Source organism: Aythya ferina, assembly GCF_964211825.1.
Source record: "Aythya ferina genome assembly, chromosome: 7".
NCBI classification, from domain to species: domain Eukaryota; kingdom Metazoa; phylum Chordata; class Aves; order Anseriformes; family Anatidae; genus Aythya; species Aythya ferina.
Genome location: NC_140302.1, coordinates 2,206,310 through 2,234,280, shown reverse-complemented (window position 1 = coordinate 2,234,280; position 27,971 = coordinate 2,206,310). Strand labels below are relative to the sequence as shown.

The 27,971-nt window shown below is 40.6% G+C and overlaps 1 protein-coding gene and 1 long non-coding RNA gene across 3 annotated transcripts in view; one reads left to right on the top strand and one right to left on the bottom strand.

The window, feature by feature from the left end:
* Window positions 1-605: 605 nt before the first annotated feature.
* Window positions 606-27,971, top strand: part of ANK3 (ankyrin 3) — a 351,417-nt gene continuing 324,051 nt past the window's right edge. The window contains exons 1-2 of one of the 2 annotated variants that reach the window (XM_084526169.1): window positions 606-775; window positions 958-1,045. In XM_084526169.1, coding sequence (XP_084382295.1) covers window positions 627-775; window positions 958-1,045 — 237 coding nt within the window. In that variant the 5' untranslated portion in view covers window positions 606-626. Of the gene's footprint in view, window positions 776-957; window positions 1,046-1,242; window positions 1,324-27,971 lie in introns of those variants that run through there. The other variant, XM_084526174.1, reaches the window with a different exon arrangement.
* Window positions 27,536-27,971, bottom strand: part of LOC311439891 — a 74,285-nt gene continuing 73,849 nt past the window's right edge. The window contains exon 8 of the long non-coding RNA XR_014695057.1: window positions 27,536-27,967. This is a non-coding gene — a long non-coding RNA (uncharacterized lncRNA). The remainder of the gene's footprint in view (window positions 27,968-27,971) is intronic.

The following is a 27,971-nucleotide window of genomic DNA, read 5'->3' as shown; positions in this document are numbered from 1 at the left end:
AGTGGCTATCCCAGGTTGGGTTGTAAGTAGAGATTGATGAATTAGCATGCTTACAAAGTTATGCTGCGCCCTGTGAAAGTGCAGCCCTATCAGTCAGCGATCAAGAATTAACTCCTTCACACTGGGCACAGCTAAGGTCTCTGTTTAAATACTCGTTTTTTGCCTCTGAATATAAATTAAAGAAGTATGTATCTGGTGATAGTGACAAGCAATCAACTGCACAGTACCTCAAAGATACGTAAACACCTTTAGTCAGTTTATACATCTGTGTGCTCATTTGGTAAATTGCACCTGCAACGCTAAGGTCCTTGATAGCAGAAAGTGATTTTATTAAGCAATATTTCTGGGTAAGTTAGTGCTTAATAACATTTGTTGTGCTTAACTGTTGTTAATTCTTAAATTATTTTCTAATGGAAACATGAAAATAGATTGGTGCACCACAACAGACTTCTGAGAAGTAAAAACAGTAAGGAAATGGCATAGTCATTAAGGTTGCAATTGAAATAATTTGAATAGGCTGCGATGCAATCAATTTTAATGTGATCAATTAAAATAGTTTAATGGGCATTTAAAAAGCACAAGTGCTAGGAACAGCTACAAACACAACTGCGCTGCTGGTTTGATCAATGCCACTCGTGTGTGAGGGCTGCCCAGCCTTCAGCTCTGATGGGGGTGCTGGGATCCAGGTGTATGGCACAGCTTCAGGTGCCTTGTGGCTGAGTTCCAGCTTATCGCTGCCAGTAGAAGCAGCCCCCGATCACCTTCAAGGCGTGAGGTGAGCTCGGGGAGCTTTCCCCCTGTGAGAGTTTGGGGCTGTATCGTAAGGGGTGCAGCAAAACCGCGCTGCTCGTCGTAGAAAACGGACCGCCACCGCTTCACCCCGATAAGCAGTTCGTTGACGCTAAGCCAGACAGTTTCGTTTCTGCGGGTTTTATCATTATTTTCATATTTTAACAGGCTCGAGCCGCACTCCCCGCAGGACGTCCCGCGGGCGGGCAGCGGGCAGCAGCCCCCGGGCTCCCCTCAGCGAGGCCGCGGATCGCAGGTGAGGCGCGGGCGGCTGGAGGGGGAGCCCCCGGCCCCTCACAAGGGGACCCCCCGGGGACCGTCCCGATCCCGGTGCCCCCGGGAGCCACTGGCGCCCGCCCCCGCCGCGGGAGGAGAGGCCCCGCCGGGCCCGGCTCCACCTGAGGGGGCGGCGAGGGGCGGGAGGGCCGGGCCGGGCCGGCTCTGCCCCCGCCGGGCGAGGCGAGGTGAGGCGAGGCGAGGAGGGGAGAGGCGAGGAGCAACATGGCCTCCGCCGGACGGGGCGGCCCGGACCAGGTGAGCGCGCTGCCCCCCGCCGCTTCCCCAGGCTCCGGGCTCCCCCCGCTCCTCCTCCTCCTCCTCACGGCCGCGCGGGCGGCGGTTGCTGTGGCGGGCCGCAGCCGTTAGCGGTCACCGCCCGTGAGGGGCGGCGAGGCCGGCGCTGAGGGGTCGGGGGGAGCCGTCGGGCTGCCCTGAAGCGGCACCGCCACCGCTCTGACGAAGTAAAGGGAGAGCAAGCGTTGTCCTTCGCCCCACGGGGCTGCTTAAGTCAAGCTGGCGTCTGTGGGGTCGTTAAATCCCGGGACCCCCGTCTGAAGGACGCAGGTCCCCGTGAACATGAAGACACTACACCTCAGAGTTGTCAACTTTTCTTTTTTTTAGTCTCTTTAACCAGCTGGCACAGTGCGGTCTCTCATGTGTTCCCAAAGCGGGCAGCTTCCAGACTTACTCTGACAGGTTTGCAAGTGAGGCGGCATGGAAGCACTGAGCTCTCACAGAAGGCGTCTGCCCTCGCCCTACACACCGTGTGTGCTACCTCTTGCCCTTGGAGCAGTCTCACAGTTCCTGGGAAGCCTCAGCTTTTTGTCCTTCGGGATCTGATCCTTTCCCACCGCTACAGGCAGCAGTTTTTCCACTGCTTTGAGAATGGTCAGGCCCTACACACCTCGTGTGTGCTTCTGTCTGTTGGGCTTTTTTCCTTCCCTGAGACACGGGTTTGTAGGATGCTTGGGTCCTGAGGCAATAGTGGCGGTATTTTTAGTGAGCTGCTTAGAAGATTTTTTTTTTTTTTATCATAAATCTCTGAGGTCCTAGATGATATCTGTGGGAATTTGCTAATGCTCATTGCTTGACTTCTGTTACAAAATGATTGTGTTCTATCACATGTCATTGCTCTGCTGATATGTGCCAGAGGACAGGACTGGGTGTTTATTGAACAAAAATTATCTCACTCATCTTTTCTGGGTACTAATCTATTGGTCATATGTTTTAGTTAAAATGGTGATATATATCTAATACAGCGATTTGCAATTTTACGTGAATATTTACTTCTGGATTAAAAGAAATATTTTTCTACGAACTATTGTTTTTTATAAGATAACTTCAGAGCTTTGCAGAGTGAGTCTAAAGCTACAGCATAGGAAATAAAAAGGCAGATATGGTTTTATTGCTGTACTACTTTCCTGTTAATAATTTAGGATGGCTCTTTTCTTTATTTCATTTTAATGTATTCTAAAATATTTATTTTTTTTTCAGAAGTTCGTATTTTAGAAAAATAAGAGGAGTATAATACTTCTTTCTTGATTTTTTTTTTTTGTTCATTTGCTATGATGGTTCTTGGTGTCAATGTCTAAAAGTAAGTTAATTATGCCTGGGGGTCACTGACAGTGCTCTATTTTGTGCTACAGTGTTTATATCTGGTCAGTTCACAGTACCGAACAAGTTTGGGGGTTGTCTAAAGCCTATAAGATGTCTTACTTTGAATTCTGGAAATTATAAACTTGTATAATTTGCTTGCCATTTAGCCTAACGTAAACTTAAGGCCTTCATGGGAAAAGAGAGGAGACAATGGTCGTATTGTTGTTCAGAAAAAAGAAACCAAACTGTTCAAATATGAAAGCTCATCTTATTCTCATAAGAAAAAAAATACTGCTTAAGTGGAAAACTTATTTCAGAATAAACTTTTGAGTGTGATCTGCAAGACCACAATTCTGCTCACAGCTGCTTTGAAAAACAAACTTTATTTTTTCCAATTATTGTAAGCTTTGGGAAAGATGGTGGGTTTTGTATTTTAAAACAAGACCGTGTAGAATATAGATCAGGCTACCTGAGTCTTGAATTCTATATAAAAGTTTGGTATGGGAGATTGCTGCTGCTGTTCGTGCTGGTTTATCCTACGTTTTCAGCAGTTTAATTTTGCTTTTATTGTTTTCCTCTAATCCAAAGTTCTTGAAGCTTTATTCTTACATATCCTATTTCTCAAAACTTGCTTTGGAAACTGTATATTCAGCGCTCTTGACAGCATGTAAAACCTAATGTGCTAACCCAGTGGTTGAATACCCATTGGAGGTTATTTTTGCCTGTCTGTGTTGCCTGAAGTGTGAATGTTTCCCATATACATTAGGTTTTGTGTTAAGCTGTTGATAATGGCACTTGCGGTCCTTTTGCCATAGCTCTCTGGGTGACAAAATAAGACCTGGCATGTTGCTTTAATTCTGAGAAAAGCATGGTTTTGCAATCTTTAATCAGGCAAAAATTTCTTAGCTCTTTGAGGGAGTTTGACAATGACTTGGCCCAAGGAAGACTTTTTTTTTCCTTTTAAATAGCTCTTGGCACTTAATTGTTTACTTCTCTGGAAAAAGCTGAGTGGCACAGAACCTGGGGCATGAGGGTAGCATAAAATATTTTTGTGGGTTCTGTGGGCATGAATTCTAATCTGTATGTTAAATAAGTATTTATACTGCTGACATGTATGAGAAGGAAAATAACAATGGTAATGTTTGACTTCTTCAAAACAAATCCTTCCAATAGATTTAAGCATGCATATATATATTTATATCCCTCCCTTAATGTGATAAAACTAGTTTACATTTGCATTCCTTTCTCACCTGAAAATTTGGGGAAATCAGGACAAATGGAAATATTGTCTTTTTTTCCTTTTTTCCTGTAGGGGGTTGGCTGGTGGGGAAATGAAGAAGGAACTCCCGACTCTTACTCCCATCTTCTGTGGAGAAGTTTAGTTACTAAGAAGTGGCAGAATTTTGCTTCTCTTCTGATAACTTGCATGTGCTGCTTGGTGATCTAGAGCTCTTGTTCTCAACTTTAAAATTTTTAAATGATGTAGGTGTTCATGTAAATACATAGAAAATGAGTTGCTTGCACCATGTGTTTTTGCTGCCTTTGTCATCAGGGCATGTATGACTGGAGAGGATGTGTCACCTATTGAAAATAGTGGGTGAGGAGGATGAAGAGGACAGCAGGGAAAATTGCATTATTAAAATGCTGCTTAGTGTGATGGTGAAAGTTGGAGGAGCCTTGATCTGCCTGAGTCAATCATTGCCTGTTACAGTCTTCTCCCGTTTTATTGGTATCTTAATCAAAACCATCCAGGTTAGTCCTGGAGCAGTGGCTGCTGTTCCTTCCACACTTCCCTGTGACATCCTATAAAATTGAGGACTTGTGAGGACTCACAAAGTGCATGACTTGTGCAAAATGTATTAGCTGTATAGTTATATTGTAATTTCTTCTATTGAATCAACTTAAAAATTCATTTCCTAGTGACTTTTTGAAGAGAAAAAGGTCCAGTCTTTCCTTCAGTCTCCTTTTCTAATTGAGGAGGTTATTCTCCAAGGGCATACGTAGGTTGGTGCCCTTCAAAGGAGAAATTGTTCCAAGTTTCCATATAATAGTTGATGCATGCATCATGATTTTATCAGTACGTGATACCAGTTTTATCTGATTCTGACTTAAAAATGTTACGAGCTAATGGAAGGAGTTCTATGTAGCCACAGTGGGGAGAGTTATTTTAAACAAGTTGTGATGACAGCTTCTTTTCATAGGAGAAAATATAATAACATTCTGCAATGACTGAGTAGTTGATAGGATATGCATGTCATATAAGAGCTTGTTTCTTATGAACTGTCCTGATGGAGACTTGATTTTAGGTTTTAAAAGCATCTTTGATAAAGCATCTATCTTGGAAAATATTTTGGAAAACATTTTTAAAGCAATCCTGATAGAGATCACTTTCAGCTAACTCATACCTGTTCTATGCAACGTCTATGATCTTTGCATACTGCTCTTGCTAATACTACACTTTTTTCTTTTTAAGAAAAGATTATGGATCCTCAACTTCTGTTAATTATTTTTCTTTATGGAAAGGTAAAGAAAGAAAAGGTTATGGATGACTATGCCCTGACCTAATAATTAAAGTTCTGTTTTTGTGAGGTCAGGATTTCTGCTTCTTGCTGGAAGTTGCCGATTATGTGCAGTTTCTGAGAAGTTACACAGCATTAAGAAGATGTTCAGGTCTGTACTTTTGTTCTGAATTTGAAAGTTAAAAGACTAAGGAAGACTTCTGTGGTGGGAAACATTCATTTTTATACAGACATTATACAAAACTGACTCTTGCTTGTTTTTACCAAAATGTACTATTTTGTAGATTTTCATTGCATGTCTCAGTTTTAAAAGATTATCTGCTTTTCTGTTCCTTGCCATCATTTTCCGGGGGGAGTTCTTGGTTTTGGTTTATTTTTTCACCCTGTAATCTCATTGTCATTTCTGTGACTATAATAGTTTTGCACAGCCACAGGCAGCAGAGATGTTTCTGTGCAGGTTCGGTTTCCTCAAAGCACCTGTTTAGCTTTAGGACTGGTTCATAGAAACTTTATCCTGAAATTGCAGGACTCACTGTGCAAAGAACTCCCAATCACAGCACAGAATAGATCTGACAAGGCTGGAAAAAAAAGACAATTAGTTTTAGCCTTTCCTTTTTTCTTGCAGTGATGAGCCTGACCTATACGCGAAACCACAATATATACTTAAAAGCACGAAAGCCAGGCTCTTGCACAGGAAAGCAAGGCTTGTGGGGGTAAGAAGGAAAACTGCAGGCATTGCTGATGGGGCACAGTTAGTTTGGGTGAAAATCTTGCTTGTTCATTCATGTTTACCCTTATTTTGAAGCTTTCTGTCTGTGATGTGAGACTCACTGTTTTATGAGGCTTGGGTGGGGGATTGGTGCGTAAAATCTGTTTTGTAGGCTTGCAAATGGGGAGGGTGAAGCATAGAAGGCCAAGTGACCCAAGTGTGCTCTTTAAGATACAGCCTTGGGGTGCAATAAAATGCTAAACACTCAACATAAAAGGTGGGTCAGTGGGCCTCCTGTTCTGAGGATCGATACCACACGCAGGGAAAGAAGACTTCTGAGAGAGTCGTGAAATTATAGGTAGGAGTAGCCTATAATATTAATAACAGTAACGACATAGTAATAATCATGTGATGGGTGTATGGCATGAGGGGTAATTAAGCTGATGAAACCAGACACAGAAGCAATTTTACAACAATTTCTGCTGAAGGAGAAACTCCAGGAATCAATGCATTTGATAACATTTTAAAAACCTAAAATTATTTGTTGTTTACTTTCCAGGGACCTCAGTGCTCTATAAAAGAGAGAAATTACATGTTTTTTTTTTGTTTTTTTTTTGTTTTTTTTAATTGATAGTGGTTTTCCTGGCGTTTTTGAGCTTTCCTGGACCATTTCTTGACATAACTGTCATTGTAGGTTAGATTGAAGGCACAGTGAAATGATGTTATTGTTTCACTTACTCCCGTCTCCCTTGTGTAACATCTGAGCTACATAAACTGGCACATATATCATCCAGAGGTGTGGAGCAAGTTGTGTTTAAGGTGAGGAAAGTGGAGAGGTAAAGGAAGTCAACAAGGGAAGGTCCTCTTAGCTGCTTGTCTTGTCACTTCACCTGTGAACATCACGTGCATGTAGAGTTGCTCCTTGCATTGGAGATCAAGACATAATATCTACTAAGTTATGTTTGTAAACTTTGTTGGACTTGAAATTAGAGAAAGATAAGTATCCCTATGACTTCTGAGTATCTGAACTTATGCTACTTGTTTTTTGAATCCAGACCAACGTTTCCAAAGTTCTTGCTTCCAGTGTCTACAGCGTGGAGCAGTGTGTCTACCTCTGTGCTTTCGCTGAGGTGCCATAGATGGTTTATATTCTATTTAACCTCAGCCTCTTTACCTTGCTTTGCCTCATCGCATTCACACCACCAAATAAGAAGTTGACCTTTTTCCCTTCATTACCTTATTTGCAGAATCCACCTCAAATTCTAAGGGCACTGTGCTTGCCACCTGACAAATGGATGGGAACAAGCCCAGCATGTGTCAGGATGCGAACTTGCTCCTTCTGCAACATCCATTTTTACAAGAAATGACTTGTGCTCCAGGCGTGACCCCATTTTGCAGGTGAATGATCTGTAGGTGTGATGCAGTGTTTTCCATCAGTGGTGGCAGAGCCAATTTCCTTTCTTCCTCTCTACACCTTCATTTGGCTTGTTCCTGTTCAAAGGATATTGCGGAGAGCACACGCGCCCGTCTGGGAATCCAAATCATTTCACAGGTCGTGGCTCTCCAAGCAGGTGAGGCAATTCTGCTGTGGGAGAGTAGCTTCTGATGGGAAGGAAGGAACAAGCTGCAGTGAATATGGAAAAAGCAAGAACCTCCTAAACTGCATCTCCTGCTTAAACATCTGCCTTGTGGAACAGCAGCAACTGACAGGTGCTTACCTGTGTTGAGGAGTGTATGTGGTTCATAGGACTCCGCCTGAGGCTTGGTGTTAGGCTTGGTGCTTGTATCCTTAGTCAACACGGAGCTTCAACATCTCATTTCAGTGCCGTAGTTGCAAATACTCTAACACTGCAAAGAACTGCCTTGTCTGTGTTTTCTTTTCTTTCATCTGGTGCACCTATTGATTGGAATCCTTTGCTTAAAACCTCTTTACTGCCTTTCTTCCCTCTGAAATCACTTTCAGAAATGACTTGAATTCAGCAAAGCACTCTCATTCCTGAAGTTACAGGGGTTTTTTTTGTTGTCATGATACACATTAAACTTTTTCATGACCTTTAGTCACTTTCGTGGTGTGGCTGACAGCACAGTTTGGAGAAGCGTTAGGGTTAAGAAAGACTGCAGCAACACTGGCAGGAGGGCAGGTGCTTTGTTACTGGTTTTCGGTGCTGAAGAAAATGTTGTATAAATACGTTGAACCTTTCTTCTGTGATGTGTAATGTCATGTTTCATAAATAAACATGGTGTCATTTAAAACTCAGGTGTCAGAGGTAGCAAGCTAATTATATTCAGAAACCACGTGAGAAGTCTGAAGAGTCATTTGTTTCTGCCAGTGAGAGCTAATCCTGCATTGTAGGGAAACTCACTAGAAACAGTATCTTTCTGTAAGGCTACAAAAAATAATGCCTGGGTTTGTTTTGGTGGCTGGAAAAGTCTGGCATTGGCAGTGCAAGGGTCAGTAAGTGCTAAATAACATTGTTTTTAATATTATTTTTTTTGAAGAAAAAAAAAGCAATGGTTTCAGTATAAAGATCAGATACATATTCTAGTGTTCTAATTAAGTTGTAAATTAAACAGAAAGAAAGGTGTGTGTGAGAGGGGGAGAAAGCACATGCATCAGTCTGTCAGTTCAGCACACATTCCTGTGTGTGGCCTGTGTTTCTTTTCAGGCTCCATCCCTGCAAAGCCTCTTTGTGATCTCAGCCTTGATGTGGGTCAAAAGGGGAAGATTGTTAACATTCCTCCTGCCCCTCTCCATCACCATCAGCAGCTCGCAGTGGGTATCAGTCCTTTGGGCTCGTGTGGGAGAGGACAGTGGAATTCTGGGCTGTTTGTTATTGCTTTCCAAATATTTCATTCTCCCCCATCTGGACAGTAATCCAGCTCCCAGTTTTTGATTGTTATTATGAATACTAACGTCCCTGGCAAGTTCATGTTTTCATTTTATCACCATTCATGTGCCCATCAGGAAGTTTGACATAGTTAAAGAAAACTTCTCTAAGAATCACAATTCTAGGTAGTGTGCTCTGTAATTTACCTTTAGAAGTTGCCTGTCTTGTCCCTGTTGGCTTATTTATTGCCGTTGCTTATTTATGCAGCTCTTTCCCCCCACTTTGATTGTGTTTTATTTGTTTTCAGACACTAATACAGGTTTACTATGACAGTTCTAGTCTTACAGGTTAGATAGAAATAGCCAGTCTCTCTTTTTGGCTAAATTAAAACTGCTTTCAAAGTTCTTTGTTCTGTAAATGAATTACACCGGATTGGTATAAGCAGTTTCGAATTGCTTGCTACAGTGATACAAGTAGGCAAAAACACGCTTCTGAAGTGATTAAGCACTTGTCATTTATTTTATGTTGCATTTGTTCCAGTCATCATAATTTTAATGAAATGCATGTTTACTGTAGCCTCTTTCCCTTGCCTTTAATGTGTCTGTCTTCCTCAGGAACTTGTTAAAGAACAAGGTGTTTTAGAAGAATAGTCCCTTGATCAAATGGGAACAAAAGAAAATGTAATATTCAACAGTGATCTCAGTGATCTAAAGCTTGTAAAGTGAATGTGCAAAGATTGTTAACTTCATACTGAGCTCACATACGGGGGGGGGGGTGGTGAGGGAATATGCCACAGGATTATTCTGGAGTTCAGATACTGGGGAGTAACACACAAATATTCTTAGAAACAGAACCAGTTATATAGCCACTACAGGTAGTACTGCAGGTGGTAACATTATCAGGTGGCATATGTGTAAGAAGATATTCATAAATAATATAGCAAAGCTACATGTATGTCTTCAAAAAAAAAAAGCTTAAAAGCTTGTGCTACGGTTAACGTTTCTTTCATGCCCTGCCTTTGCTGCAGTTACCAGAGCTGGCCTATTGTAGGCAACAAAAAGGAATACCATTAGGATCGCTTCTGTGGAAGGAGAAGTAATTCTTAGACACCTGCAATTTTGTCATCTGCTTATTTTTGTGCCAGTTCCAAATGATGCAGACGATTCTGGCATTTTAACATAATAATCACATGAAGCTTTCTGCGTGAAGGACACTAGATTTTTTTTTTTCTTGCAGGAGGAGGGGCAGACATCTTCAATGCTAGTATAAATAAATGACCTTTTTCCAAGTAAAAGAGTACTAGTATAAATAAATGACTTTTTAAAGTAAAATTCCTTTGTTACTGGTTCTGTGACAGCTGTTGATGTAAACCTAGCAAATCCAGCTGTACTAGTCACTCTGAGCCCTTGTTAGGGTTTTTCCATCAGTTAAAGTTATATATAGCACTCCTTAGTAGTCAGAAAATAGGAGCTCCAAACTTCAATAATCTTGGAAAACACTGATAAAACTTGTTTCCAAGCGTAACGTACCAACAAGTTGATCTTCCTGGGAATGTGTCCACATACTGTAATGAGCTTTATACAGGAAATTCTTTTAAAATGATAATGAAACAGCTTAGAAGTGGTCATAAGTTTTAAATTGACTGTCAGTCTGTAAATTAATGAAAGGAAGATGTTACAACGCCGCTATGTATATGCGATCTCTTGCATGGGCCGAAATGAAAATGCCAAGCTGTTATTTCCTAGTAAAGTGACTTTGTGGAGAAGTTGGGTATTTGTGTGTAGTGGGATCATGGCCTTTGCTTGTCACCTGTGTTCATCACAGTCACTCACTAGCTTATTTCTTTCTTTGCTCCTGGTAGTGTGGCAGTCTGTGTGGCTGGGGGAGTGGAGCTGCCTCTGTCCCTTCCATGTCCAGAGCAGGTGTTTGGTTCGACTTCGTGTGGGTGCTGAATGGCAGTACCTGTCTCCAGAGTTGGAAGAAAGGCAGCTCCTCTTAATAACAGACCAGCCAACTGCACGCTCTAGTGTAGAACTGTAAGTCAGGTGGTAATGACCAGGGAAAGCAATGATGGCAATATTCAGGATGGAAACTTCTCAGAAATAAATCTTTTTTTTTTTTTTTTTTTTGAGATTTGACTGAAGGAAAGATTGAGATGGAATGTAGGAGGCCTGATGAGAGCTGTAGGAATCCTCGAATTGAAATGTGTATTAATAGGAAGAAGTGTTCTATACATATTTAAATACAATTAGAGATTTGTTCCATGACACTTCTTCCCCAGTATTATTATATGATGGGAACAGACAACCAGTCACTGCATGTGGCTGGATTGCCAGGGTGGTAATATTGGTGGGAAGTCTCAGCAGGAATAACAAATTATTCCTACCATAATATTCTCGGTGCCCAAAACTTAAACTGCAGCTGCTCATCTCTCTCCTAATGCCTTGCATTTTTGGCAGACACCTTGCAGGAGTTTCAACCTGGAACGCTGGGGTGGGTTAATGAGCTAAGGCAGGGGCACGTGGAGCATGGCCTGTGGAAGATGAGGGGTTGAGCAGGGTCAGGGCAGAAGGCAGCCTGTGTCTTTGCTGTCTGCCAGCTGTACCTGCTGCAGTTCGAAGTGTGCACTCTGCTAGCATTTGCCAGGTCCTGTGTTCAGTTGCCAGCTTTGGTGAGGTCTGTCCCACACAGCTAATGCCTGCTCTTGTCTGCATGGCCTTTAAATGTTGGTTTTCGCTGTGTGTGATGATACAGGTGTTACTGTTCCTGCTGTATTCTTAGATGTGTCTGGCTGAGATTACAATTAATCTGCAACTGAAAGCTAGTCATACAGGCTTTAAGAAGTAGCTTTGTATTTAATGAACCATGCCAAATAAAGCTCAGGCTCGAAGCCTGCTGAAATTGATAGAATTCTTGGAGCTGATTGTGGGTTCTGGAATGGGTCTCTCTATCTGATGTTACAGTAACCTTCTCCACTTCAGCTTTTTTTTTTTTTTTAATGTTCTTTCACAGTGGTTAGGTAGATAATGACAAAAACTTGCATTATGCGATCTTGTTCTCCTCTCTGTCCTTGAGTTTAAAAAAAAAAAAAAGTAATTCTGAGTTCAGATGTCTGTTCATACAAAGCCTGTAAAAGAAAAGCCATCTTTGAAGCTATTTTGCTACGAATGCCCCCAACTTCTAGTGAAACTAAAGGCTTGTGTCCTTGTGAAGTAAACTGCAGCGTTACCCACCGAATCCCCTTCCAAATATACAGGTAGGGAAGGCTACTGCTTCCCTCTTCTCCGAGATCTTGAGTCCACCCCAGTGTTACAGGAACCCGTGGATACTAACATGAGTGAGCTCTCTGCTTCCTGGGCCTGCTGTACGCTCTGAGGCTTTGTTGTGAGTATAAAACCAGAGAGGACTATTCACAGCACTAACATAAAACAAGGAAGGAATGCTTTCTTCTAAAAATCTGTGCTGAAAAAATACTTTCTGCTCTTTGAGGTTTGAAGTAGTGCTGTCAAGCACACATCTGAAACTTTTTCTTCTTGTCTGTTTTTAATTGTGATTATTTAACGCTTGGTACTCATCAACAAGAACACCTATATTTGTGTGGTTTTTTAATTTATTTAGCATTGTGTCCAGTTTAGCTAGACAGTCCAGCATGAAATGAGGATACAGGTATCAGGAGTGAGAAATGTGCACTGAATCTCTTGGTGTGGTTAGTGTATGGTTATCAAAAGTGGAGGGTGAATTCTTATTGCCAGTAACTGGCTGTGCAATGTCGCTAGGGCTGTAGGTCCTCCCAAAACATCTTGCAATGTGAAGGAGTCTTGTATTTCCCTGACCAAAAGAATGTCCTTGCTCTTTTACTCAGATTTGTCAATATTGCTGCCCCTCTGGCAGGCTGCCAGCTGCTTCCTGTGTGCTCTCTCCCAGTTGTGGTGTTGGTTAGATGGTTGCTGCTCTTGTCAGAATATTTCTAATGCTCTGCTTTCCTGGCAGAAAGCTCATACCTGTCACAAGGCTGGTTATTTGCTGGGTCAGAAAGCTTGGTGGATTCTCGTAGTCCTGTCTGGAGAAACTAGGGATCTCTCAAAGCACTGGCTGAAGCTTTATGATATTCTGGTCATACTAAATATGAAAGCTCTTCCATTTTGAAGAATGTGTTCTTTCCTATTTTATTAACTTTCCAGTTAATGATTAGTTTGCTTTATAATAGGCATCAATGCCTGTATTGTTTGTCATCTGATAAATGGATCTGTGTATATTGGCATATGGTAGTTGGAAGGACAATAAGCTCACTGGAATATCCAATGACGAGTAAATGCTCTTTTTAAAGAAGGAAAGGCCACTAGATTGCACAAGTCTTATTTTAAGAGTTAGACTTGAAAATGGATACAGACTTTTATTTATTTTTTTACCTTTTAAACCTGTTAAGAGCGAAGAAATTAGGTAGCACTGCATTACTTAACCTCATTAAAATGTGCATCTAATTTGGTGTAAGGACCCTTTAACTGTGTTCAGACTCACAGGCTGCTTTTCCTCCTGAATGATCGTAGCTTGTATTTTAAATTACAGTTGCTAAAGAAAAGAATGTGTTGCATTAATTTTTCCCCTTTTCTCAGCCTTTGCCATTGGGGGGGGGGGGGGAATTATGAAAACTAGTATTGTTGTGGTACCAGTAAGCAGTAAAACTCCATTTGTCTGCTTTTGTTCCTTTGACATGGCTAACTTGTAATAAACGAGCACCATGTTCCTCAATTGAGATGCAGTGATGTGTATTCTTGTTTCATAATCACATTGAAATTATTAGTCAAGCAGAAAATTGCATGTTCAGTAGAAAAATAAATTGAAGATAACATTATAATATTACAATCTTCATCAGACTGCTGAAAAATACTTTGAAATGGAAGAAGTTTGTATCTTATGATGTTTTATTAGTGGCAAAAAGTTCTCTCGTTTGCATTTGTATACAAGTAGTTTTTCTCATGTGATTAGTTAGGTGAACAAGTTGAATATGTTTTGAATTTCATATCATATATAATGTGCTGAAGACTTGCACCCAGGTCCTGGTTTGTAAATCTTAAATGTATAAACTATGCATTTGCTGGGTATTCTTTCTTTTTGTTGATCATCCTCTGCCACCCCAACACTTTCTATCAAATACCAGATTTAAACAAGTGCTTTTGGCGGGTTATTTATTTTCCAAGATTTTTTTCCCAATTTCTTCAAGATTCTTAAGGATCTTTATAGTATTGGTAGGAGTTAAACTGTCCAGGACTGTGCTGATCTTGGCAAGCTTTCCGCTGCTCTTATTAGGATGTGCTGAATATCATTTGTGTTCTAAACAGATAACTTCAAGATGCTTTAGGGCATAGATTACACCAGCCTAAAGGCAGTGATGTTTATGGCCACAAACAGCTCAGCTGAATCCTCTAACCTTCACTTCTCAGAGCGCTGGATATTTAGGTCACGTAGTTTTGTTTTCATTCCTCAGAAGGATTATGAAGGATACTGCTGCTAGTGCAGGCCTGATCCCGAGTTCATCGGGTGGCCTGACCTGATAGCTGAGAGTGATCTTGGATGCAGTGTCTGCACCGTAAAATCCTGTGATCAGAGGTGTTGATTTAAAGAGTAAAATAATTAAGAGATCAATTTTAGATGGTGTGTGATACCTACCACTATGACCGCCATAGAGGTACCAACAATTCTCAAAGTCCAAGGGTTTCTAGGGATAAACCACAGGTCTCAGCGTTCAGCTGAGTTCTAAAACTGAGGGCCTTTCATCTGGTGCAGCATTTGCTTAGGCGCATGCAGGGATCTTGACTGGAGGGTGGATGCTCATGCCAAATTGATTCAAGATGGGTTGAGAGGGAGCCAGCCACAGGCATGAGACTCAGAAGAGTATAGGGAAGGAGCTGGAGTGCTGAAGGGACTGCGCTTGTTAAATGGCTGGGTGAGAGCGTGGGTAGAAAAAAGCTAAAAACCAGAAAAGTGCAGACTTGGTACTGTAAGAAAAGGTGCACAGGAAGCAAACAGGGCTTGACTGGTGTGAGAGAGGGTGAGAACTAGTGCAAGCAGGAGAAAGGTCAGATGTGAGCGTATCCGTAGCTAAAGCCACTCCCTCCTAGGAGCTGATGCTCACGTGCTGGGCCTTGGTCTCCTAGCGTGTATTTGGCAATGGCCACGCTGCCCAGGTGCCGTCTGGCCAGGGTGGCGCTCCTTGGATCTCTAGGACCCAGTGCAGGGCAATCACAAGGTCTTCTGAGCTTCTTGACGACATGATTTTATGTTTCTATGTGACTTGATCTCTAATTTCATTGACATCCTGGGTTTGCTTCTTTTTGTTATGTGTGTAAAACAGTAGTCAGCATCTGTATCAGATGGAATTTGATTTAATAGTTGTCTTCTGTGGAGCTATTGACTGACAGTCTTGTTGGAATTGGATGTTTTGATCTGTCATATTTGTTTTGGGACATCAATTTTGCTTTTTAATTTCTAATCATGTGCTATAGCAACACTTTCCTGTAAACAAGCATCTTGCAACATGAGCCAGATCCAAACACAGTATCTATGGAAGTGTTCAGGCAGAGTCTTTTGTTCTGAAACACCTTTGCTGTCCTACAAAACCTAAAATACATCTGGCTGGCTGTTGGAGTGAGCTGTCAGCCGGGGTGGGGCACTTCAGGACTGGCAGATGGACTTGATGGTTTTGATTGAGCAGGGGTTTCGGTGTGCAGGGGAGGAGGGAGATTCTTTTAGTCCTCATAAACCTGCTTGCTTTTTTTTTTTTTTAACACTGATCCTGGAGAACTGTAGGTGCAGCACAACTCTGTATGTCAGAAGCATATATGTGATTAGTGGCTTCAGATCCATATCTGTAATTGTCCTAAATTAGTGAAGGGGGGGGGGGAAAACAAGTCTTGGTGTTAATGGAAACCCATGTCAAAGTAGCCTAAGTGAGAAGGTTAGGTTCTTTTGTAAGCTTGGATCTTGGTACAGTAATGGAAATACAAATGTTCTGTGTATTTTCAGCATCTAGTAACCTTAAACATTGAAAACCTCTGCTTTCCTTGATTCTTAATATTTCTATAGTATTACCAAACAAAAGAACACCAGTCATGATAGCATTTGCAAATCTAAGCACTTTCTTGCTGAATAAATAAATAAGGAATAACTCTGGAAGGAGCACCCAAGGAAAGATTCTCAAGTTTCTGAGATGAATGGAGAGTGCGACTTGTGAGGTAGTGATGAAAAAACTAAGCACACAGCTAATGAATGCCAACTTAAAGGGACGTGGGAGGGCACAGCAATGCTTCACTCGCATAACATACAAAAAAGTTCTAATCTCCTATATGTTGAAATAAACAGAGTGCATTCAATTCTGTAATGGGTAACTTGATATGAGAGAAGAAACATGAGGCTTTGATCTGCCTTAGCTTTTATTTTTTTTTCCCCTAACCTGAGAATAAAATAAACAGAAATAAGCTTCCACCACAGGCCACAGAGGCTAAAAAGAGGGAGATGTTCATCACTCTTCAGTGAGAGAAGGTTCCTTAAATCAGAAATGGAAGTATTTTTGGTGTACAAACTGCAAAGATGGCAACAACTACTTTATCTTAAATTAAAAACTTTGGCCTTGAAAACTGCTTGACTGTGTTTGGATCTTGATGAATTAGATCTGCTCTATTTTTGAGTTGTATCTCTTGTATTTCCAAATAGCGCTCACAGTTCCCTCCAGCAGCTGCATGAAAAAACATTTTGTGAGCCAGGAGTAATACAAAAGAATACTATACATGTCAAGTTGGGCTTCCAAGAATCAGCTATTGTGGAAGAAAAATCAGTGTGTGCTTCTGTACCTCTTGCCAAGTATTCTCACATCCCCCTTAATTTATTTAGGATATTCTGAATCCTTTTAGTCACAGGACTTGGGGACAAACTCTTTTCAGAAAGTGAGCAAGCAGGAGCAGAGTGGAAGGGGATCAGAAAAGCAAATTCTTCAGAGATGTGTTGACAATGTTTATAAAATGTGAGGTTAAATATCTTCCAGAACTGTGAGACACCAGAGCAAGGGGGGGAAAGAATAAATTGTTTCAGCACCTGTGTGGACAGTTCTATACCACAAGGATCTTGGGACATAAGAAAAATCAGAAAATTTGATTTTTCTGTTTTATTTCCATGTAGACTAATTTCACATAGAGTTTAGCTGTATCTTATTTTAGTTATAATGGCTGTGACCACTTGCCTAAAGGAAGCTGAGTGCAGACTGTCAACTACAGAGCTGCAAGCATTCTTGCAGGACTGCCTCTGGAAAATTACAGGATAAATGCTCCTTCAGAACTACTTTTTTTTTTCTTCTTCTTTAAAAAAGAAGAAAAACCTGAATTTTGTGATCAAAGTTTACTCACTTGCTTTCTTAAGAACCACTCAGGGCCTGGAGCAGTGTTTGCTTAGTGTTATACTTGTATAACAATTGGGTTGGGTTCTGTGCTGCTTTCTCCTCTTCTGCTGCAGCATCCTCAGTAAAAATATCTGCTTTCTCTGCTCCCTGGCAGAAATAGTGGAATAAAATGCTGGCTACCTAATTAATACTAATACCATGCAGTTTTTCTTGCTTTTGACTCTTTCAAGAAGGCACCTGAGAATATCTATACTTTTTGTTGGACTATAGCACCTGACAAATTGTCCCCCAGAACAGGGAATATATTCCTGAACTGGAGCCAGCAACGTTGTGACTGTGAATCTAAGTTTTCCTGGAAGATTCAGTGTAAGATGCAGGGAAATTGATGTCTAAAAGCAGAAGCTAAAACACAAATCTAGTGCCAAGCTCACTTAGTAATAGGCTGTTGCTCTGCTACCATGAAAGTTTGTTTCAGCTAAGCATTGTAGATGTGAAATACTATCTCTATTTGCTTTTGCTACATATATATATATATATATTTTTTTTTTTTTTCAAGTAGAAAATGGAAGGAAAGGACTTAAGCTTTTAGAGGAAAAAATAACTAACTCCAGAGGTACCAGATTGAACAGCTTCAGGACTAGGAAATTACAAGTTCCTTTTCTTGTTTTTTATTGTTATCAGTTTTGTTGGTGATTAAGAATGTGTAAGGATTCTTTCAGGTGAGTGCTTTGTAGGTTGTTGAATCGCAGTGCCAAAATGCAACCATTCAGCTAAATCACTGTTTTGCTTTGCAATTGTTTCTTTCAGGCAGGAATTGCAGGTGGGAGGTAGAAAGTTCATGGTAATTATTTCTCTACTGTGGCTGAAACAAGTTCTCTATACCCATTGTATGCACTTGCCTCTGAAGTATAAACAATTTATACTGTTGAAATGTTTTGGAAAAGAAGTACAACTGTTGAAGGAAGGAGACTTTTAGCCATTCGAAGTGCAGTGTTTAGTTGAAGGAGAACCGTGATTTCACTTCCTTTTGTGTTTAATTGGTTCCTCTCCAAAAGCAATGCTAGAACAACGTGTGGATCCTTATAACGTATGGAATTGGATGTGCTGAGCACATCTTCATTTGTCAAATGTCCCACAGAGGTCGAAGGGCTGAAAATCTAGCATTTTGTTCAAGAAGCTTTTGCGGCAATGCTGCTCTTCCATGAGGAGGTCGATGGGGGGAAGCTGTGAACTTGCTTGGTAGCTGCCTCTGTTCCTGTCACCGATGTGTCCAGCTGGCTTGCTGCTCCTCGCAGCCTCCTCCAGCTCTTCGGCTGCTGTCAGCAGCTTGGTGGGGAAGGCAGCAGACACAGCCAGGGGAGCCTTGTGATAGCTGGGGGAGGGAGGGGAACGCACGGTACGGAACTGCTGCTGCTTGCTCTCCCATTTCTCATTTTCTCAGCCTCCACTGGCCAGTAGGTGCTCTGGTAGGAGCTGCCAGGTGTGAGGAGAGATGAGATGGAAACTGTGGGCAGAGCCAAGCGAGGAAAGAAGCCTGAATCCTAAAACTGCACACAGTAGCTCTGCTAACGGAATGTATTTTTATGGGGCTAGCTAGTTGAGAAGATAAATCAGAGTCAAACTATTTATGTATCTTCATCTGCAGAGTGTGTGACCGTATGACCTATTAAATACATAACTCTGCAAATGAGCTGACAGTGTTTTTGGTGAGGGAACACACATTTATTTCAGCTGGGTTTTCCCACAGTATCCTTTCTGTTAGCCTCTCCCTACCAACCTCAAGACATCTTGAATTTCTTGGCTGCTTTCAATTAAATTTTGCAGAGCAGAAACAGCTCAAGTTAATTTTCCATGAGCTTCATGAAAATAGGTGAGCAGACAAAGGAGGCTCAACAAATTCACGTTTCCAGTTCATCGACTGTGGTGTGAGCTTAACTGTACCACTACTGGCACATCAGAGAATCTGCAGGAGTGCGGGGGGGGGGGGGGGGGTGAGGTAAGTTCCAGAGTCCACAAAATGGTCTGCTTAATTGTGCTGCATGCTCATAAAGTGGTTGTAGAACCAACCTTTGTTAAAGTTTACCAAAAAAAGAAAACTGAAAGCTGGCGCGGACTGTGTTCAAAGATGAAAAGCACGTTTGAGAAACAAAGAGGTTTTTCCTTTAATGTTACATAGTTACTAGGATCATGTGCTCAGTGGAAATGCACTTCTCAGCTTCCTAAAAGCAGTGTTATGGCACAGGCAGGGACCTCTGAAGATTTCATTTGTAGTATTATTATTTTTAAAGAGTGTGGGATCTTCATGGTTCCACCTTTTCAGACTTTTCTTCCTGCAGCTCTGCCATTGCAGAACCTGGGCCAGTACCCTCCATGGTCTCCAGACCTCCTCCTCTGGGTGTCTAATGGTGCTTTGGAACAAGTACTTGGGAATTCCCCCTTGTTGGTTGTGTTTTTTTTTAAGTTCTGTTTGTTTTTAACTCGTGACGGTTGCAGTTTCTCTCTTGTTACTTCCTGCTCCCTCTCATCTGTGCTTTTATGCTGCTGAGGTCAGTGCAAAGCTTGATTGACTTCTGTTTGGTGTTTCCAGACAATTTTGTTTCTTGGCTTGGTTGTTCACTCTGTACAGCTGGGCAAGTGGCTTCACAGTGTGAGCAGAGACCCCTGCTGATCCAGGTTTAGGGGGCTTAAACAGTGGCCTCAGATTCCTTCAAAAATCAGTCCCAATCCGTTGGATGCACGGCAGGAACGTGCAGGCAGAGTAACCAGCGCAGAGTTCAGCTCTTACCAGCGGTTCTCAGAGCCCCTGGTCTCTGGAGTGAGAGGAGTGTTCGGTGTGCCAGCAGGGAGGGACGGGCCTGCTGAGTTCATTGCTGGGTGAGAGGCCGATTGTCAATCTCCCACCCAGCAACGAGAAGAACTGGATTTTAGTTAGAAATTAGACTGGCACGAGGCTTTGCATATTTATTACAATGTGATATTTTGTTCAGAGGTTAATTATTAGTGAGCTGGTAAGTCTGCCCAATGTTAGATTTCCTTAAAGCCTGCTGTAGGCTGTTGTTAAAACTCCGTTGGAAGAACTACAGTTTTTCCATATAACTTTTGCTTTTATCCATAACAGGCTGCGTCATAAGAATAACATAATAAAATCAGAGTAGTGCAGTCCTCTCCTGGTGGTGTAAGATCTAAGCAATTGGTTCTGTGATTTGACTTGTCTTTTTTTGTAAATAAAATGAAAATTTGGTGAAAAAGTTAGTTTTGCCATTTCTGTTAAAGTAATAATTGGAATGTATGTTATCCTGGGATATGTGTTAGATATTTGAAATATGTAAAGGGAATGTGTATGCAGAGTTTATGAGAACAGCAGTAAATACTAAAGAATTTTATGCTAAATGGGAGGCTTGGGAACATCCTGCTGCCCGTGTTATTTGTTGACGTGGCTTGTGCTTACAACTGAGCCTTCAAAAAAATGAGTATTGTGCACTTACTTGATTCATAGTGGATAATTGTTTACAAGAGACAAAGCTTAAAAACCATGTTTAAGCACATGGAAGAAACCGAAAAGAAAAATAGTATGGCTTTAGTTCATTTTTAAAGCAAATAGCCATTAGCTGAAACAATCAATACTGCAGTTGCAATCAATTCTGTGGTCATTTGCCATAATAATATTACACCTTCAGAATTACAAGTGCCATGCTTTGGGGATGTTTGGTTGTTTTTTTTTTCTATTTTTGTGATGCTTTGATTAGCGTGTTTTAGATACGCTTGCAAAGATAGATATGTTTGCAAAGGAGAAAGATAACTGTAAAATGTTTAGTAACCAAAGATGTTTTCATAAAATAGGAGCATTCATTGTTTTTGTACACAGGTTTTTAAAATGACAAGAGCTTCAGCTTGCCTTTTAGGTTTACAGTTTTGTTGTCATCCAAGAAGAATTTGTGGTAACAGTTGCCGCCTCTGGCGATTCTGGCTCAATTCATTTATTCAGCTTCCCGACTGGGTGCTTTTTAAAACTTAAATGACAAATTTGCATAAGGCAAGTCCATACTACATCTGTCTGGTAGATCAAGGTGATTCCAAAACTTGGTTAAAAGATTGTTTAAATTGTATTTGTAGCCTTTCTATTGAATGAATGCTTACATGGATTCTTAGAATTGTCTTTTTTTACTGTATTTGGATTCAGAAGCCGAACAAGTACGGTACTGCATATGGTTAGTAAGGCACTATGGATTTATTGAACATAACATCAGTATTGCTAAATATGCTTTTTGCACCTCCCTCTTATTTTATATGGTTATTACTATCCTGGAATCCCTCTAGAAGCCCTCTAATTAAAAAAAAAAAAATCCTAGTTCTTAATTTCTATCTATGACTTGGGTTTCATTTCTATATACTGTTATGTACTTGTTAGGCACAGTTGTCATTAGAATTGCCCTTTCCATCTGTGGAACCAGTGGAAAGAAAAGCTATGCCTTATGAACAAAGGGGTACACACTGTTGATTTTAACTTTTAGCTGCTATTTCCACTATGTCAGTTTTGAAATAAAATTGAACTAATATGCTAGTGCTGAGGTAGTGCACATACTGTGTTTGCTCGTGTGAAAACCTGAGCTCCCTGGGTAAGAGCATGGGTAGTGCCATGGTTTTGCTCTATTGTTCAGATGAGTTCTTAGAAAGAATGCGTTCTTTTGAAGTTGATAGACAAAGGTCACGCAACCCTTTCAGAAAAGAATGGGGAAGAAAAACCTTTCCTCTATGTTTGCCTCTTAAACTATGGCATTGTTTTTAAAACAAACAAACAAAAAGAACAAGCATGGTCTTGAAGAATTGTGTTTATGTGTAGGTAAGAACATATAAAGACTGTGGTTACAAATGTTGAAGTTAATTGCATGACCTATTCCATAATGTGTGTTTATATCCACTTATAAAATCATTAGAAATATTTAGATGTTTACTACTTTTCAATACATCTAATATAAAAATAAATAAAGGCATGATGATTTTTCTGTGCCATTCTTTCTGTAGTAGCATCTGAAGTGATAGTCTGCATTAGACTGCATTTTCTTCTTGGACACTACTGTATATAAATAGAAAACAAATAAATAAATGACTGATTCTAGGTACTTATTTGTATCAAATGTGAAATGTAACCTATAGGCTTAGGGAAGCATTTAGAGCTAAATTGTTATGGAGTTCTGCGATGAGTGTTTAATTTTGTTGCTCAAGCATGCTGTGGAAGTTGATTACAGAACTGACTGTGCATGGAAAAACAAACTGTAGTTGTTTTTCTTCTGGTGCCATGACAAAATAATGAAAATGATCTACCAGAGCGAAACTGCTACAGTGTTTGTAACAGGTTCCTAGATATCACATTCATGTATCTCCAGGTGCCTTTCACCTAAACCATTTAGGTCTGGATTCTGCAAAGCATGCATGTGTACCTCTACCCTCTTGGCTTAAATTTAAGTGCCTTCTTGGTGGTTTGCTGGATCAGACTTTCAGCTTTTTGTTGCTTCTTTAGAATGTTTTCAAAAAGTAATGGTTGACTTCATCCATCTAATGTTGTTGACTGTCCTGGTGTGGCTGAGCTTCTGAGTGCTCTCAGAGTGGTGCACCCGTATTTATTTATTTTATTTTTTGTAGCATGTGAATTAAATGTAAGTGGCTTCCAGTGCAAAATGATCAGAACTTGTGTTAGGTCTTCACTGGTGTCTGAGTAGAGATCTAGGAGCTGCACGCTCTGGTGTAGCCTGATACTGAATGAGTGAAGTATAAACAAGCAGTAGGTGGCTAAAAGCTCCTCAAAAGGCAGTTGGGTGTCAGTGCTAAAGGGAAGAATTAGTGGCACAAAGGCATAAAGCCAGAAGCACGCTCAGCACTTGCTGGCTGATGGAGCTGGCAAAAATGGCAGAAAACAAATCCAGCAGAAAGGTTGGTTGGGTTTTGTTGCTTTAGTGAGTTGAGGCTTGCAGAGGGTCTGCTGAGTGCCGGGGGATGCCTGGGGGTAACACAAACAGGATGGTGGGGAACGGGGAGGAAGGCTGAGGAGGACCTCTCCCTTCTGATGGCAGTTCTGGGTGGAACTGCATCTCGCGTCCACTTGCCAGTGATCTTTCATTTTGTGTGTGAAGAGTACATCTTTGCATAGTGTCCGCTGTCTCAACTGTTAGCCTAGGGGTCAATAATTGTTGTTTTGCAATTTTATTGCAAATTTTATTGCAAAACAAAGTAAAAAAAAAAAAAAAAAAAAATTGCTGGTTAAGTATTAGGCAGTTTTTAGTATTTTGAAATAAATAAGACATCCATTTTCATAATAGATATAGTTGAATTTAATCCTGCTGTGTAAACTACACGTCAATATTCACAGCTTGTAAGGGCTGTGAATTACATCAGTGATGTCATTATTCAGAAAACTTCATTTTGATAGATGTTGTATTTAAGTCTCTAATACTTGTAAGCATCTATTTAAGTCATTACTACAAAGCATATCATAGTACTAATTTGCAGAAAAATCATTTTGTGATGGCCACAACGTTTGAGTACAGAGAGGAACTTCGATAAATGTGTTGAATTTGCATAAAGGGTTTTTCTAGTACAACATGTTTTCCATTAAGTAGCTCAAGATCCTGCCTGTTGAGAAAGTCTCAAGAGAACATACAAAAGCTCTGGATCTCCACCAATTGTTACTAACAGCAATATAAATGTCTTGCTAAACTTACTTTTATACACACATTCCAGCTATGAGAGCACAAAACCAATTACCAGCATGGTGTTCTCCATGTGCAGGGTATGGTGGAGTGATGTGTTTGTTTAGTGAAACACAGGATAGCAAAACCAACACGGTCTGCCTTACGCTTCTTAAGATGGATTTGTACATTTAAAAATTTAAACACTTGTATGCTTAAAGTACTAATAACTACCAATCTGTAGTGTTCTGCACTGCATGGGGTTTGTAGTTTAAAAATATATTTGAAAGCATAATTATGTTGCAGAGCTTTGTGTTAGCCATATAACTTCAGGAAATGAGAAGGGTCTTGGAGAATAGCAATTGGCAGAAACAGTTTTACAGTAATAGGAATCTGGAATTGGTCTTAAGGTATTAACATTAAGCACCTGCTTTGTGCTTTTGGACATTCAGCTCTACTCCACTGTCTGGTATGTGCTTGTACAAACACACAAACAAAACTTCCTGCATAATGATCTGAGGTGTTACACTTTTAACCCAACTTTTAACCCTTTAACATTTTCTCGGAAATGTTACTTTGTCCTCCTTGGCTGACTTCAGCTTTACTAAGTACTAATTTACTCCACTTGCTAATGATGGTGTACACATTACCTTTACTAAAAAAAAAAAAAAAAAGAGACAGGGTGTGTGTAGTTTTTAGTCTTTTAATGGTGTAATTAATGACACCTGATGACATACTGTTCCATTTTTCAGTTGAGGTTTGTTCCCTCAAAACCCTGACAAGGTCTATAATAACCTTATAAAACTAAATATATATGTTTTGATGATGACCAATAGATTTAAATCCAGCAAGCTGGATGGTCAGACTCCATGTCAAAGACAGTGTTTGCTATCGTCTTTGGATATGGTGGCTCTTGTACCTTATCCATGGCTTTCCTCTTCAGAAGTAAGGGCAGAGCTCTCTCTTTTTACAAGGAAATATGAACGTGCGTATTTAGTTGCTTTGTGTGTTCAGTGCTTCAAGGAAGCAGCACACTGGCAATGCAACTGCTGTTTTATCTTCCTGCAAATGCACAGTAAGGCTTGATGAGGCCTCAATCACTGGATTTACTGCATGCATGAAAAGCTTTCTTCACATGTGCTGTAAGGCCTGATGCTTTCTCTGAATTTTTTTTGCCTTCCTTCGGCATTGAAGCTCTCCTCTTACCAGCTTTGCTGCTTAACTGCTTCCTCTAAGTTATGCTCTATGTACCCAAGCCATTTCTGGGAAGGAAGCAACTTTAATTTCCTGCATATTTTCTCAAAGTAATCACCCATTCTCTCACTCTTTCCCAGACTTTACTGTATGGTGTTGTTTTGCCACGTTTCACTGACTGTGAAAGTCAAACAATGACTACCATTTACAGAAAAGTACTGAAATATGCTTTCAGCACCATGCTCTGGTTATTATTTGTACTTATTACGCTATTTCATGAATTCTAGTATTTTTCCCCTGTATCTTGCATTTTGTTCATCAAGCAAATCGAAGATGCTACAAACATTCCATTTTTCACCTGTATGCTTCCCTGCTAGGCTTAGAATTATATTTGCCAGTACCAATCCCCCAGTGTTTGCAGCAGAAATGTTATAGATCACGTGACATATGTTTATATTGTCGCAGGACAATTTAAATTTGCTAAATATTATTTGTATTATCTGATGCTGCACCCCGAACTTCTTCATGTATGATGGCCATACCAGACACTCATCTTGAAGCAAGTGTCCTGGAGCCCAGACACACACACTAAGAACAAGAAACCGGAGTCCTGGAGCTCCCAAGGGGTGGATGGTTTTAGCAATTCCAGTGGTAATATTGCAGCAGCAGCGCTAATTTCAAGATATAAAAATAAAACGCCTTATAAACTAGTACAATCTTTGGTTTTTATAATATGTGGGGAAGGAGAAACTAGAAGGTTTTAGTAGTGTGAAACGTGTCTCTGCTTTTCTCTTCTCCCACCTGTACCAGTCAGTTTAATAAAAGGATAATACCTCTGGTTTATTGTTGGATCTCATTACTACATAATGGCCCTGAGGCTGGTGTCTTTAGGAAATGAATGAAAAGTGTAGGGGAAGGAATAATTCATTCATTGAATAAGTGAAAACAGTAGGAGCAGAAATGAATGATAACCCATTGTTGCTTCCAGTTTATGCAGGAGAATTTTTGTAACACCAAAACGTTGAGCAAGCACATACAGGCAGGCTTTAAATACATACCTGCCTGTGACAAGGCATGCCATGCAACACTGCGCAGTGTTTTCAATCACGCTATGGTTAATTAAAAGATACTTGCCCACGTGTAGACATCCTGAGGGTGTACATTCCCACGGCAGCCTAGCACCTTTGGGTTGGTAAAAAGATGGTAAGAGAAAGTACAAAATTGTCCAGTAGATGGCATGTGGGCCCCACAGTTGCACAACTCAGCATGGGGCAATCCCTTAGGAGCACACAACCACAACAGCACTTGTGGCCTCAGTGTTCTTCCACTTTGGACACTTGCATATGTTTAGATTGTATCTTTGTATAACACCTAAGATGCACTCGTTTAAACAGGTGGTTTATGGAGGACTCAGTTTCATTCCTCAGCACTATCAGGTAACATCAGGACACTACATGGCATTAGGAAAGTCCCTCTGAATAAACAGCTTGATAATGACAGATTTAGAGGGTTTTTTTTTTTTTTTTTTTTGTGTGTGTGTGCTTAAAAATGCTATGCTTTTTGTGCTGCATTTCACAGAACCTCTCACCTAAAGGTAATGAAATGGCTGCTCTGCTCTAAAGCATGTGCCTCTGATGGCTGTTCCCATGTATAATCTTTAAGTGAACTGGCTAAATCTACACTCAGAAGGGTTATAGCTTTGTGTCGCCTTGTATGCTTTTATTTGCATTAATTTAACCAATGATATTTGGAAGTGAATGCCTTGTACCTAAAATGCATCGCTAATAGTTTTTTAATATCCCAGTGGATAGTTGTTGAATGAGACATTAGAAAGAAGGAAAGCTCATCTACTTGTACACAAACCTGAGTTCCTTTCCCTCCCTTCTGAGAAATTCAATTTGTAAATATGTTGCTCTTGCATTAATGTCCTGGTCTAAGATGGGTATGCTTTGTCTGCAATAAAGACAGCATATCTAAATACTACCTCTTCCTAGCTTTTAGTGGTACAGATTTTTTTTTTTTTTTCCTGCAGTGTGTTATGTATGTCTTCCTTACCTTGCCTTTCTCTGATTATTGAAACTTCCTTTCGCAATTTTATGAGCTTAGCAGGTCTCAAGTACCATTTTTGATGCTTATGACCTGTCCCTAAAGTAAAACATCTATTCAATATCTGAAGTATAAGATTGTGGAAAATGTAGGAGGTCATAGCAAGCTAAATATATTAACCGGGTAGAAATGCAGAAAGGTGTCACGTTCTTCATAAACAAGAAAACAAAAAAAAATAGGTAATGATAAGGACTAAGATGACTTAAGGTTCTAATAGCTCAAAGTGATTGGTGCAGACCTTAATATGTATTTCTACATGGGACTTCCCACAACTTCCTGAAGATGGGATCTTTTTTAGTTACTAGTTACTAGAATCTCCTCAGTTACATAGAGAACAATTACTCAGACGCTCTTGTCTGTTATCTTTGGGAAAAGGTGTCTTGTTAGGTTCTGAATTTGCCCCTCTTTCTTGCCATCTTTAGCAGTAGAGACAGCTGTGGTGGTGTGTTTTTTTTTTGTTTTTTTTTTTTGGTACAAGTTCTTCGTTGCATTTTCCAGAGCAGTGCAGAGAAGCCTACAGATACTGTCCCACTCCAGTGACATTGTGTGTGCATCCCACATAACTAAGACCACTTTTCTGTGTGTGCATGTGCCCTGGCATGCAAGGAAAGTGATAAGTAGATGCAAAGATGCAATAGAATAGTATTCTGAATATATGGGCTTGGGAACAGGCGTCTCAGAAGCAGCCCTGCCCATACATGGCCCAAGTGGATTTCCAAAGAGTTCCTAACACTCTTCATATGTAAGAACTGAAATGAACAGTACGTGGTTGTATGCATTTTGCATATATTGTGCGTGCTCAGTGCCATGTAGTGGGAGAGAGTCAAAAGGTTCCTTCAGAGGTGGTGCAGGTCACTTTGGCTCCATGGTACAATCTGC